Consider the following 10351-nt stretch of genomic DNA (forward strand, 5'->3'; position numbering starts at 1 on the left):
CGAGCAAGCAAGCAAGCGAGGCGAGGGAGGGAGGGGAAAACGGAGGGAGGGAGGGAGGGAGGGGAGGGGAGGGAGGGGAGGGAGGGAGGGAGGGAGGGGGGACCTCTGCTGGGAGGTGTTCGATTCCTTCACACTCTTGAGTTCTCACTCCCAGACTTCCGTCCCTGCACAGACCCCAGCAGAAGATCTGCTGGTTTCTTAGCTCTGGCAAGACTTTTGACTGTCACCTACCTCTCCGTCCGAGGTCGCGGCCATGGAATGAAATTCACCACAAGCGACTTGATCCACCAATCGACCTCTCAGCGAGTGAACCTAAGGAACGTCAGGGCTCGCCTCTCCTCCCCTCCTTCGCCCTGTCTCCCTCCCTTTTCTCCTCGTCCTCGTCCTCGTCCTCCTCTACCTCCATCGGTGAAGGGCAGAAGGGCCACCAGCGTCTCGCGCGCAGAGAAACAACCGCAGAGTCTTCCTCAGGCATCATACCTGCACAAACGGTCAAAATGCTGCTGCTGCTGCTGCTTGTTCTCACCTTGCCCCAGCTTACCATGTTCGGCGCTTCCCCACGCGTAGACGATGCCCTGTCGAGTCACCGCCATGCTGTGACTGCTGCCCGCAGAGACCTACAAAGCGACAATGAGACCATACCAGAGGGAGGAGGACGAGGAGGAGGAGGAGGAGGAGGAGGAGGAGGAGGAGGAGGAGGAGCAGCTCATCGACGTGCAGGGGGATGGGAGAGAACACGTGACCCTCAGCGTCAGCTGGGAGAGAGCTGACGTCACCTACCCCGAGCTTCCCGTACTCGGCACTCCCCCATGCCCAGACTTCTCCTCCCTCGCTCAGCGCCAGCGTGTGGCTGACGCCGCAGGAGATCCGGCAGATCTTCTGACCTTTGAGGCCCTCCAGCAGGAGGGGAGTAGCGCTCCACCTGCTTCTCGAGCGATTCATGTTGGAGGAAGGCAGCGCGCTAGTTTCTCCCACGCCCAGGCAGCCCAAGGATGCGGAGCCCCACGAGAAGACCCGTCCTCCCTCGCTCGCTGCCACGTTGAAGTGCCTCCCACAGCTGATGTCGGTCACGCGGTGGCGGAGGAGAGGGCCGTGAAGCCCCTCGACCTTGCGCGGCGTCGGAGAGAAGGGGAGGTTGAGCTCAGCATCGACCGCGAGCTTCGAGACGTCTGCAATCCCCAGTACGCCGTAGGCTGCGCAGCCCCACGCCAAGACTTCGCCGTCATCGGTGAGGGCCAACGAGTGTTGGTCCGAGCACGCGACCTTGGACACGACGATCCCTCGCAGCCCCGCCACAGGCACAGGCAGGAAGACCTTTGAGGGCGAGCGAGCAGCAGCAGCAGCAGCAGCAAGACCGAGGCGACCGAGAGCGTTGTCTCCCCATGCCATCACCTCGCCGCTCTCAGACACAGCGAGGACATGATGGTTGCTGCACGCGAGGGTCACGGGAGGCGAACCCCCGAAGGCTTCGAGGACTGGGAGAAGCTCAGCAGGGGCTGCGACAGCTTCACCGCTCAACGAAGCGCCCAGGCAGCAAGCAGACGTCCCGAACCCGAGCAGCTTGACGGCCTCCCTTCCCCCTCCCACGCGCTTGGAGCGACGCTCATCTTCTTGACCTGGGCCCCCGCCACCGTCAGACATCTCGGCTCCCCGTCCATCGACGCATCTTTCAAGGTCCTCGAGAACAGAGAGGGGGAACAAGTCTTCCACAGCGACCCCCTTGAGCTTCAGGCGCCTTCGCGTCTCCTCTGCTCTCCCTTCCGCAATCCCTTCCGCGTCCATAGTTCCATCAAGACTTGCGATCTTCGTCGGAGAAACACACACACTCTCGTCGCGCATGGAAATCTCAGAGGCATCAAGCATGGGGGGGTTGGACGGCAGCGCTGTGGGTTCAGCTGGGGTTTTGTGAAGGAGACTAGGATGGTTCGCGTTTTGTTTGAGCCTCCTCTGCCTGGCTGCCGCCTGTTCATGATCTATCTCGGCTTGACGCAGCGCAAGCATAGCCACGTTCACTTCCTCCTCTGCTGACTTCAACCTTGTGAGCGCACGAATCGATTCCTGGTTGGACGCGAGGAGAGCAGCTTCAACTTGCTCCAGTGCCACGTCCACCTCCAGCCGCAGCTCCCCGTAGTCTCCTGCCAGCTTCTCTCTCGTGTCGCATCCCCTCACATACGCCTTCTCAGCTTCTCGCAGCACCCGGATGGCAAACTCTGCTTCAGCTGCAGCCAGCTCTCGCGATTCGATCGCGATGCTGCACCTCTCCTCTGCTGTAAGAAGTTGTTTCTCGTAGTGCAGAGCATCCTTCCTGCTCGCCAGCACTCCTCCTCTCACCTTCATCGCACTCCTCTTTCTCAATCTCTTGGAAGAGACGCGGTCACCTGCAAGTCATTCAACGCATCAGCAACAAGTACCACGACAAGTACGTCCTGCACTTGATCCTCATCCTCCTCATCCTAACTTTCTGAAACCCTCTTCTCTCTGTGACACACGGAAGGATCCTCTTACTCCATCTGCTATCACATGCCTGGTTTGAGCCATCCTTCTACAATTTTTATGATGATGATGATGATGATGATGATGATGATGATGATGATGATGATGATGATGATGATGATGATGATGATGATGATGATGGTGGTGGTGATGATGATGATGATGATGGTGATGATGATGATGATGATGATGATGGTGGTGGTGGTGGTGGTGATGATGATGATGCTGGTGATGATGATGATGATGATGATGATGATGATGATGATGATGATGATGATGATGATGATGATGATGATGATGATGATGATGATGATGATGATGATGATGATGATGATGATGATGATGATGATGATGATGATGATGATGATGATGATGATGATGATGATGATGATATCACCTGATCACATCTTCGCTTTCTCTTCTCTTCTTCTCTGATTGCTTCCATCTCGGCGGCACCACAACCCTTTCTTTCATCCGGTGCATCAGCTGGTGCATCAGTCGCATGGTTATGTGCGGGGACGAGGGGTACCAACCCCATGCGGAGTGCGGGAAATTTGATTGCGAGGGAGGAAGGGAGGGAGAGATAGAGGGAGAGGACGGACGGACGGACGGAGAGGGAGGGAGGGAGAGGGAGGGGACGGACGGACGGACGGACGGACGGAGAGGGACGGAGGGAGGGAGAGGGAGGGAGGGACGGCAGGAGGGGGAGGGAGGGAGGGAAGGAGGGAGGGAGAGATCTGATCGTCTATGACTTCAAACTGATCAAGGATCATGGTCTTCAGATGTCCTCCCACGTTTTCAGTGTGACAGTTGCGGAGATGGATGGTGTTCTACGTAAAGATTTCTCCATCATCCAAGGTTCCGCTCCTGATCCTTCATGCAGTTGACGTGGATGGCGACAAGAAAGTTGGAGGGATGCTGCCTTCTGCTGAGCGAAAGCTCTTGGAGTATCATCAGGCCAAGGGCGCGGTCTACCCTCTGATTCAGGTTCCCTCCTCGCCACATGTCAACACCAAGGACGGAACGAGATCAGATCCGCTCTTCGAAGCAGCTTTCCCAGTTGCTCTAATGGGGGCAATCGTCATCACGTGCTACGAATCGAGGTGAGTCGGATTAACTTGCCGTGGGACTCTGACGTCGCAAGAAGCACAACTGCCATACTTCACGGAATCATCTCTGGACTTATCTTCTTCACTGCTGTTGTTTGCTTCGGCTTGCAACAAGGATCGCGAATTAATTTCAAGTTTTTTTGATTGTTTTAGAATGAGTTGTATCTGAGTGTTCCTGTAGTCAACTCAAACTTTACTGGAATCAATATTTCAGACTCCTCAGCATGTTTGGACTCCATGTTGAAAAAGGTGAATCGTCTGCTTCTCAGCGGTTGTTGATTTGAAATCGATAGATCCCAAAGTGGAGAAGGGGAAGACGATCGATGCTTTGAGCTGGCATCCTTATCTGAACAGGTGGTGCTCACAGCTCAAGTCAGGATGGCTGATGCGTCTCTTGTTTAGGTTTGCTGTGGCTTTGAAGGACGGACACGCGAACTATATCGCCTTCTATGACATGGACACAGAAGTACTTGTGAATGAGTTTCTCCGAGAGCCCTCTAATCTCTTGACAGTCTTGGCTCCCTACTGTCCTTCGTCATCAGTTCTTACGGGGGTTGTTCTTCGCTTGCCCGTAATGACCTGACGCTCTTTTGCAAGGGTAACATGTCTCAAGTTTCAGCCATTTGCTGGATGCACCCTCGCTGTTGGTTGCAGAGAGGTCAGGAATCATCCAACTCACTTCCAAGCTGACGATGATTGTCGTGGCTCTGGTCCACACAGGGGATTTGCATGTGGAAGTTGGAACCAACAGTGGACCCCGTCAACGCTTTGCCCCAAGCATCCAGTGTGAACGTGGCTGAAAGAAGGTAAGCTCTGACTTCTACCTTGTGGCAAACTCAAAGCAAGGCAGCGCTGATTCTGCGTGGATGAGTTTCCTGAGGTTGTCGGGGTTCCGACTGGTCACTTCGATCTCGTGGAGCCCGTGCGGAAGGTGAGGCCACATTGCAGTAGTGCTCCTGCGAGTCCCTTGAGTGCCATGACATGCTTTCTTCAGATACCTCGCGGCAGGTTACGAGTCGCGAGACAAGGCGGTGGTGTGGGATGCTGTTTCAGGCTTGAGCTCGCAGTTGGAGTCCTTCACTCCTCTCTCAGTCCTGGGGACATACGGGTGACTCTCATTGTCACGCCCCTGAGCTCTTGCTCATCGTCTTGCAGGGGAGGAGTACGAGAAGTCTGCTGGTCACCTGACGGGAATCTGTTGCTAGTGGCGCTCAGGACCCAACTGTTTGCCCTCTACGAAACGCGCTCGTGGTCTTGGCATCGTCACAGGACGAGCGGGTCGTTGGTGGCGGCATGCTTCAGCCCCAACAGCCGATACCTTCTTGTGGCATCCAACAGCGACGGTGAGGGCAAGGTGTGGAGCTGCATTATTTCAGGCAAAGACGGGAACAGCATCTCGAAGTTCCAACAGGCTAGCAGACCCCAGCGCACGTGTGCGAGTCTGACGCTAGCATGCAGATCGAAGTGTTCAACAAGGAACAAGGAATGGTTCCCACATCTATTCTGTCCATGTCTTGGAATCGAAGTGGAGAAAGGCTGGCGATTACCTTGGCAGGGACAAGAGACAACCCTGAGCAGAAGCATCATCTCGGTCTCTACCTGACTGAATGCGATGGGCGCTCGAACCACGTCCGTCTGGTCATTCAGTCTCATGGCCTTGCTCGCGCTCTCTTGACCTTCTTCCTAAGGTTTTCCGCGGATTCATCAAGGGCCCGCCGGAGCTTCAACGCCATGAGCCTTCGGACGAGCCAGGGAAACTGGATGATCCGCTGCCGACGCTGACTGTGATGGCACTTTGCTCTTCTTAGCTCGGCTGACACGTTGCCAGGAATTTCGCCCATCGTTTCGAAGCTCCATGGATCATCAGAACCAGCCTCGAAGCGAAGGAGCCTTGCTTACTGTGGTGAGAGCGAAAGAGGGGGGGGGGGGGGGATGGAGGTGACGGGGAGCGCAGGGATGGAGCAACGGCAGGATCTCATCTTACCCGTAAGCCTCAGCATGCGAGGACAGTCAGGTTGACCATGCGCGCAGGCTCTACTTCCCTTCGCTCATCGGCCATCTCAACGCTCCTATTGATCCTCCATGAAATTTCTGCCTCCAGCACAAAATATATTCTTTATTTTGAAAAAACAAGAAAGAATTTTGAACCTTGTTTATCTGTTGGAAGACTGCCCAGTGCTGAGGGCTGCAATGGGGGGTGGGGTAGGGATCACGAGGTGGGTAATATGAAGAGGTGGGGGTGGCGAATCAATAACAGGTGGGGTAGTTCTCGGTGCCTTGATACGTAGGGTGTGTGTGCTAGAGGGTAGGGTACCAAAAGGGGGGTCTCAATCAGGGGGGTGGTTCAGCGGTGCTGCAATGCTGGGCTTGGGGCGGGAGGCATGGCGGCGGGGCCGGACGTGGATGACCGGAATGAGCAGAAATGTGGCAGGAGAGATGAGCCGCATGGGTGCGATGGCAAGTGCGGGCTGGAAGCGAGACATGGTTCGTCTGCGACTTCAGCGCTTCGGCAAGAAAAACTGGCCATTCTACCGCCTGGTGGCAGCCGATGCTCGCTCTCCGAGAGATGGCAAATGCCTCGAGTACCTGGGAACTTACAACCCCCTGCCGACCAAGCATGGGGAGAAGTTTGTCACGTTGAACTACGATGTAGGCTGCCTTCTTGTTGCTCTTCTTTCTCTGACCTGTTCCCTACCAGAGGATCAAGTACTGGCTGGTGGTTGGTGCACAACCTACCGACCGAGTAGCGAAGTTGCTCGGAGGTGCAAACATTTTGCCTTTCAAACCCGAATACAGATTCAAGGAACCCAAGGAGAAGAAGGAGTAGCTTTCTTTCTCCACGACCAGCCTGCACATGGATGGGGCCAGTAAACTGGATAAGAGTGTTTGTTTGGCTTGTTCACACAGTTTACACTTAAACACTTAACACAGTTAACATTTGGGCTTCAATTGCAATCTGAAAGTTGTGGGTAGTCACAGGCGGTACTTTTCGCTCAGTCTCTGAATCCGCGGGGGAGCTTCTTCAGTGTGCGAAGTCCTTGCGACAAGCTCATGTCGAACGCTGGCATGAGAGCCAAGTCAAGAGCGACATCTCGCTCATGCTGCCTGTTGGCTTCCGTCTCAAGCATGGAGGAGCCTGGTAGATGCTCCGCCTCCCCTGCATCCTCGTCGCGGCTTCGTCGCCCCTGAAGCTGCAGAGGCCCACGAGCTTCAGGCTCGCGAAGGTCGTCCGGTATGGTCGTGTTGAGGAAGAGGAAGGCTGTCGGGCTCAAGCGAAGGCTCTTCTCCCATGGCGGCGGGTGCACCTTTCCTCCTCCAGCGATGGGGAGCAGGCGTGTTGGTCTGCGAGGAAGTGCTTGAAGGTTCGAGAGCGACCTGGGGATGTGCTCTTGCTGGCTCAGAATGTCGCGAGACAGCGACCAACCAACTTCATGCAGGATCCACAGCTGGTTGGAGTTGTCGATGTATCTGTCCTGCTCCACTAGCGGCGTGTCTCTCCCATGCTTCCCCACGACTGTAGAGTTCAAGTCAGGCTCGCTGTAAGCAAGAATTCCGTTCCTCGCAGCCGACTGTTCCTCGTCGCCCTCATCAAGCCTCTCAAACTCGTCTAACAGCCAAGGACGTCCGACGCTCCCTGTAGTCCCTGCTGAGTGTCCAATCGCTATGACCCTCTCGCTGTCTGAGGACGAGCAGCGGTCGAACTCGTCCGCCTCCCCTTCGGGTTCATCCTCGCCATCGAGTGGCAGCACCTTGACGAAGGGCTGAGGCTGGACCTGCCTCCTCTTGTACAAGCGCAGGACACGAAAGCCCGTGCAGATCAAGAGCAGGCCGAGTGGCAACGAGACGAGGGAGACGAGGACTGAGGGGTTTGCGATCCCCTGGATCACCCCTGCTCCCGACTTGACCGTCAGAGCGAAGCTCTTGGGCAGACCATTCTTGACAAGCTCGCGATCGAGTGCGTCCTGACTGACCGTCTGAGCCAGCGAGTCTCGTTGAGCGCTGCTGGTCAAGATCGCAGTCTCAACTTCCACGCCCACAGCCAGCAAGGATCTTCCTCCTCGTCCTCCTCGCCGTAACGAAATCTCTGTGACACTCACGACTGTCACGAGCGAGATATCTACGTTGGCCATGCTGGCGACACTGGCAAGGTACTGGGACTGCTGCCTCTGAAACTCACCGATCGACATCGGAAGAATGGCAACGAACACAAATTGAACCTGAGGCACTGGAGTAGTTTCCAATATCATCGTAGTCGACTTGTCCACACCTACAAGAGCGGCCGAAGTACTGGACGCACGAAACGAAGATGAAAGAAACGGCTCGGGCGTGCTGACTATCAGGCTCGTACTCCCTGCCTCCTCCCCGCCTGCTGCCGAGCTGGTGCTCCCTGCCTCCTCCCCGCCTGCTGCCGAGCTTGTACTTCCAGTCTGACCTTGTTCAGCTTGCGACGGCTCGGGCGTGCTGACTATCAGGCTCGTACTCCCTGCCTCCTCCCCGCCTGCTGCCGAGCTTGTGCCCCCTGCCTCCTCCCCGCCTGCTGCCGAGCTTGTGCTCCCTGCCTCCTCCCCGCCTGCTGCCGAGCTTGTGCTCCCTGCCTCCTCCCCGCCTGCTGCCGAGCTTGTACTTCCAGTCTGACCTTGTTGAGCTTGCGACGGCTCGGGCGTGCTGACTATCAGGCTCGTACTCCCTGCCTCCTCCCCGCCTGCTGCCGAGCTTGTGCTCCCTGCCTCCTCCCCGCCTGCTGCCGAGCTTGTACTTCCAGTCTGACCTTGTTCAGCTTGCGACGGCTCGGGCGTGCTGACTATCAGGCTCGTACTCCCTGCCTCCTCCCCGCCTGCTGCCGAGCTTGTGCTCCCTGCCTCCTCCCCGCCTGCTGCCAAGCTTGTACTTCCAGTCTGACCTTGTTCAGCTTGCGACGGCTCGGGCGTGCTGACTATCAGGCTCGTACTCCCTGCCTCCTCCCCGCCTACTGCCGAGCTTGTGCCCCCTGCCTCCTCCCCGCCTGCTGCCGAGCTGGTGCCCCCTGCCTCCTCCCCGCCTGCTGCCGAGCTTGTACTGTTCGCTACCCGCGGAGTCCCTTGACGAGGTAGGAGCAGGCGTGCTGACCAGGACGTTTGTTGTCCGATCCACCTCTCCGCCTGCCCCCGTCGTCGTCCTGCCCTCCCCTCCGCCTGCCCTTGTCGTCGTCCCTGCCTCCTCTTCGCCTGCCCCCGTCGTCGTCCCGGCCTCTTCTCTGCTCGTGCTTACTGCTTCCCCTGCCCGTGTCGATGTTGGCTCCCCCTGCTCTGCCGTGCTGCTGCTGCTGCTTATCGGGCCTCCTACCTCCCCTACTGCGCTGCTCGAGCCCTCGGGCTCTGCTGCTCCTGGTGACGGCGTGGACGACTGCATGCCTTCTCCAGTCGTGTCCGCTTGTTCGCTACCCGCGGAGTCCCCTGACGAGGTAGGAGCAGGCGTGCTGACCAGGACGTTTGTTGTCCGATCCTCCTCTATCTCGTTTGCACTGGTGTTTTGGAGCTGAGCTGTTTTGATGTTTTGGATTGTTTGAGGGTTTGTTGTCGCTTCGTCCTCAAAGATGGTTTTGCTGCTGCTACTGCTTTCGATAGTTTTGAGCTTCCTTGTGTTGTGATGGCAGATTGTATTTTGTTTATCTGTGATATTCTGGTATTGCAATTCTTGGGTCTGATTGCTATTGCGCTTTAGTTTGTGAATTTCAGGATGATCGGATGTCAGGATTGATGCGATTGACACGCAAAGCTGACATAAGAAAATGCAGAACAAATGTATCTTCCTTCTCGATATCATGACCATTGCTTTATGCGATTCCGTGTCGAATTTTGAACTGAGGCAAGATAGCAGGATGGGATATCCTTCATAATCAGAGGACAAGTTGTATCTCGCACTCAGCTTTGAATCAGTAGGTTAGGATCATTTCCGGCCTAACACAGCAAGAGGTGGAGCAATGGTTTCGCGCTGCCGACGATCCTGTCTTGAGCTCCGCAGGTTCCTCTCGCTCTCCTCCCCTCCCTCACTTCCTTGCTCGACCCCACCACGCGCATCCCCGCTTCTAACCGCAAACCCAATGGGTCACCCATCACCCCACGAACTCCTCAGAAAAGGAGGGGTATCTTCACGTCATTGATTTGACGTTTTTTTTAAAGTTTGTTGACAAGCCGGCAACTCCCGGGCCCGGGCCCGGGCCCGGAGACTGAGAGACTGAGAGACCCAAGGTCACCTATTTCTGGATTTGAGGGGGATGAGGAGGTGCAACAGGGGTAATACAATGGAAAAGAGGGGGTAGGGGTCATATTGGACTTTTTTTTTGCTTTTCTATTTTGGGAGCACGTAGAGTTCGGAAGCTGATCTTCGCCATGGTGAGGCAGAGGAAAAGAGGACGTAGAATGGATGAACAAGATGCTGACTTGCTTGTTGTCTCCCTCTATTGGGTGAACAAGATGCTGACTTGCTTGTTGTCTCCCTCTCTTGGATGAACAAGATGCTGACTTGCTTGTTGTCTCCCTCTATTGGATGAACAAGATGCTTCCTTGCTTGTTGTCTCCCTCTCTTGGATGAACAAGATGCTGACTTGCTTGTTGTCTCCCTCTCTTGGATGAACAAGATGCTGACTTGCTTGTTGTCTCCCTCTATTGGATGAACAAGATGCTGACTTGCTTGTTGTCTCCCTCTCTGGATGAACAAGATGCTGACTTGCTTGTGTCTCCCTCTATGGATGACAGATGCTGACTTGCTTG

At 55.9% G+C, this 10351-nt stretch overlaps 5 protein-coding genes across 5 annotated transcripts; 2 read left to right on the forward strand and 3 right to left on the reverse strand.

The window, feature by feature from the left end:
- Nucleotides 1–234: 234 nt before the first annotated feature.
- GUITHDRAFT_49614 (hypothetical protein) lies at nt 235–1446 on the reverse strand (the record flags this gene model as incomplete). Its single annotated transcript, XM_005831485.1, has 3 exons — nt 235–298; nt 481–617; nt 715–1446. Coding segments are annotated over 3 exons (933 nt in total), but the record flags the coding sequence as incomplete, so codon positions are not given.
- A 1829-nt stretch (nt 1447–3275) lies between these two features.
- GUITHDRAFT_139787 (hypothetical protein) lies at nt 3276–5688 on the forward strand (the record flags this gene model as incomplete). Its single annotated transcript, XM_005831486.1, has 14 exons — nt 3276–3351; nt 3377–3596; nt 3784–3851; nt 3896–3956; nt 4200–4260; nt 4323–4408; nt 4453–4533; nt 4597–4710; nt 4758–4956; nt 5061–5240; nt 5291–5386; nt 5431–5505; nt 5557–5588; nt 5634–5688. 14 exons carry the CDS (start codon nt 3276–3278, stop codon nt 5686–5688), a joined length of 1404 nt encoding a protein of 467 aa, XP_005831543.1.
- Nucleotides 5689–6083: 395 nt separating this feature from the next.
- On the forward strand, nt 6084–6429 carry GUITHDRAFT_72211 (hypothetical protein; the record flags this gene model as incomplete). The annotated part of the gene is made up of 2 exons (XM_005831487.1): nt 6084–6251; nt 6301–6429. The coding sequence occupies 2 exons, from the start codon at nt 6084–6086 to the stop codon at nt 6427–6429; spliced, it is 297 nt and encodes a 98-aa protein (XP_005831544.1).
- A 166-nt stretch (nt 6430–6595) lies between these two features.
- GUITHDRAFT_109679 (hypothetical protein) lies at nt 6596–7849 on the reverse strand (the record flags this gene model as incomplete). The annotated part of the gene is made up of 1 exon (XM_005831488.1): nt 6596–7849. The coding sequence occupies one exon, from the start codon at nt 7847–7849 to the stop codon at nt 6596–6598; it is 1254 nt and encodes a 417-aa protein (XP_005831545.1).
- Nucleotides 7850–8087: 238 nt separating this feature from the next.
- Nucleotides 8088–8648, reverse strand: GUITHDRAFT_39308 (hypothetical protein; the record flags this gene model as incomplete). The annotated part of the gene is made up of 2 exons (XM_005831489.1): nt 8088–8208; nt 8551–8648. Coding segments are annotated over 2 exons (219 nt in total), but the record flags the coding sequence as incomplete, so codon positions are not given.
- Between the last annotated feature and the right edge of the window lie 1703 nt (nt 8649–10351).

The sequence above is a fragment of the Guillardia theta genome (genome assembly GCF_000315625.1).
Source record: "Guillardia theta CCMP2712 unplaced genomic scaffold GUITHscaffold_40, whole genome shotgun sequence".
Taxonomy (NCBI): domain Eukaryota; class Cryptophyceae; order Pyrenomonadales; family Geminigeraceae; genus Guillardia; species Guillardia theta.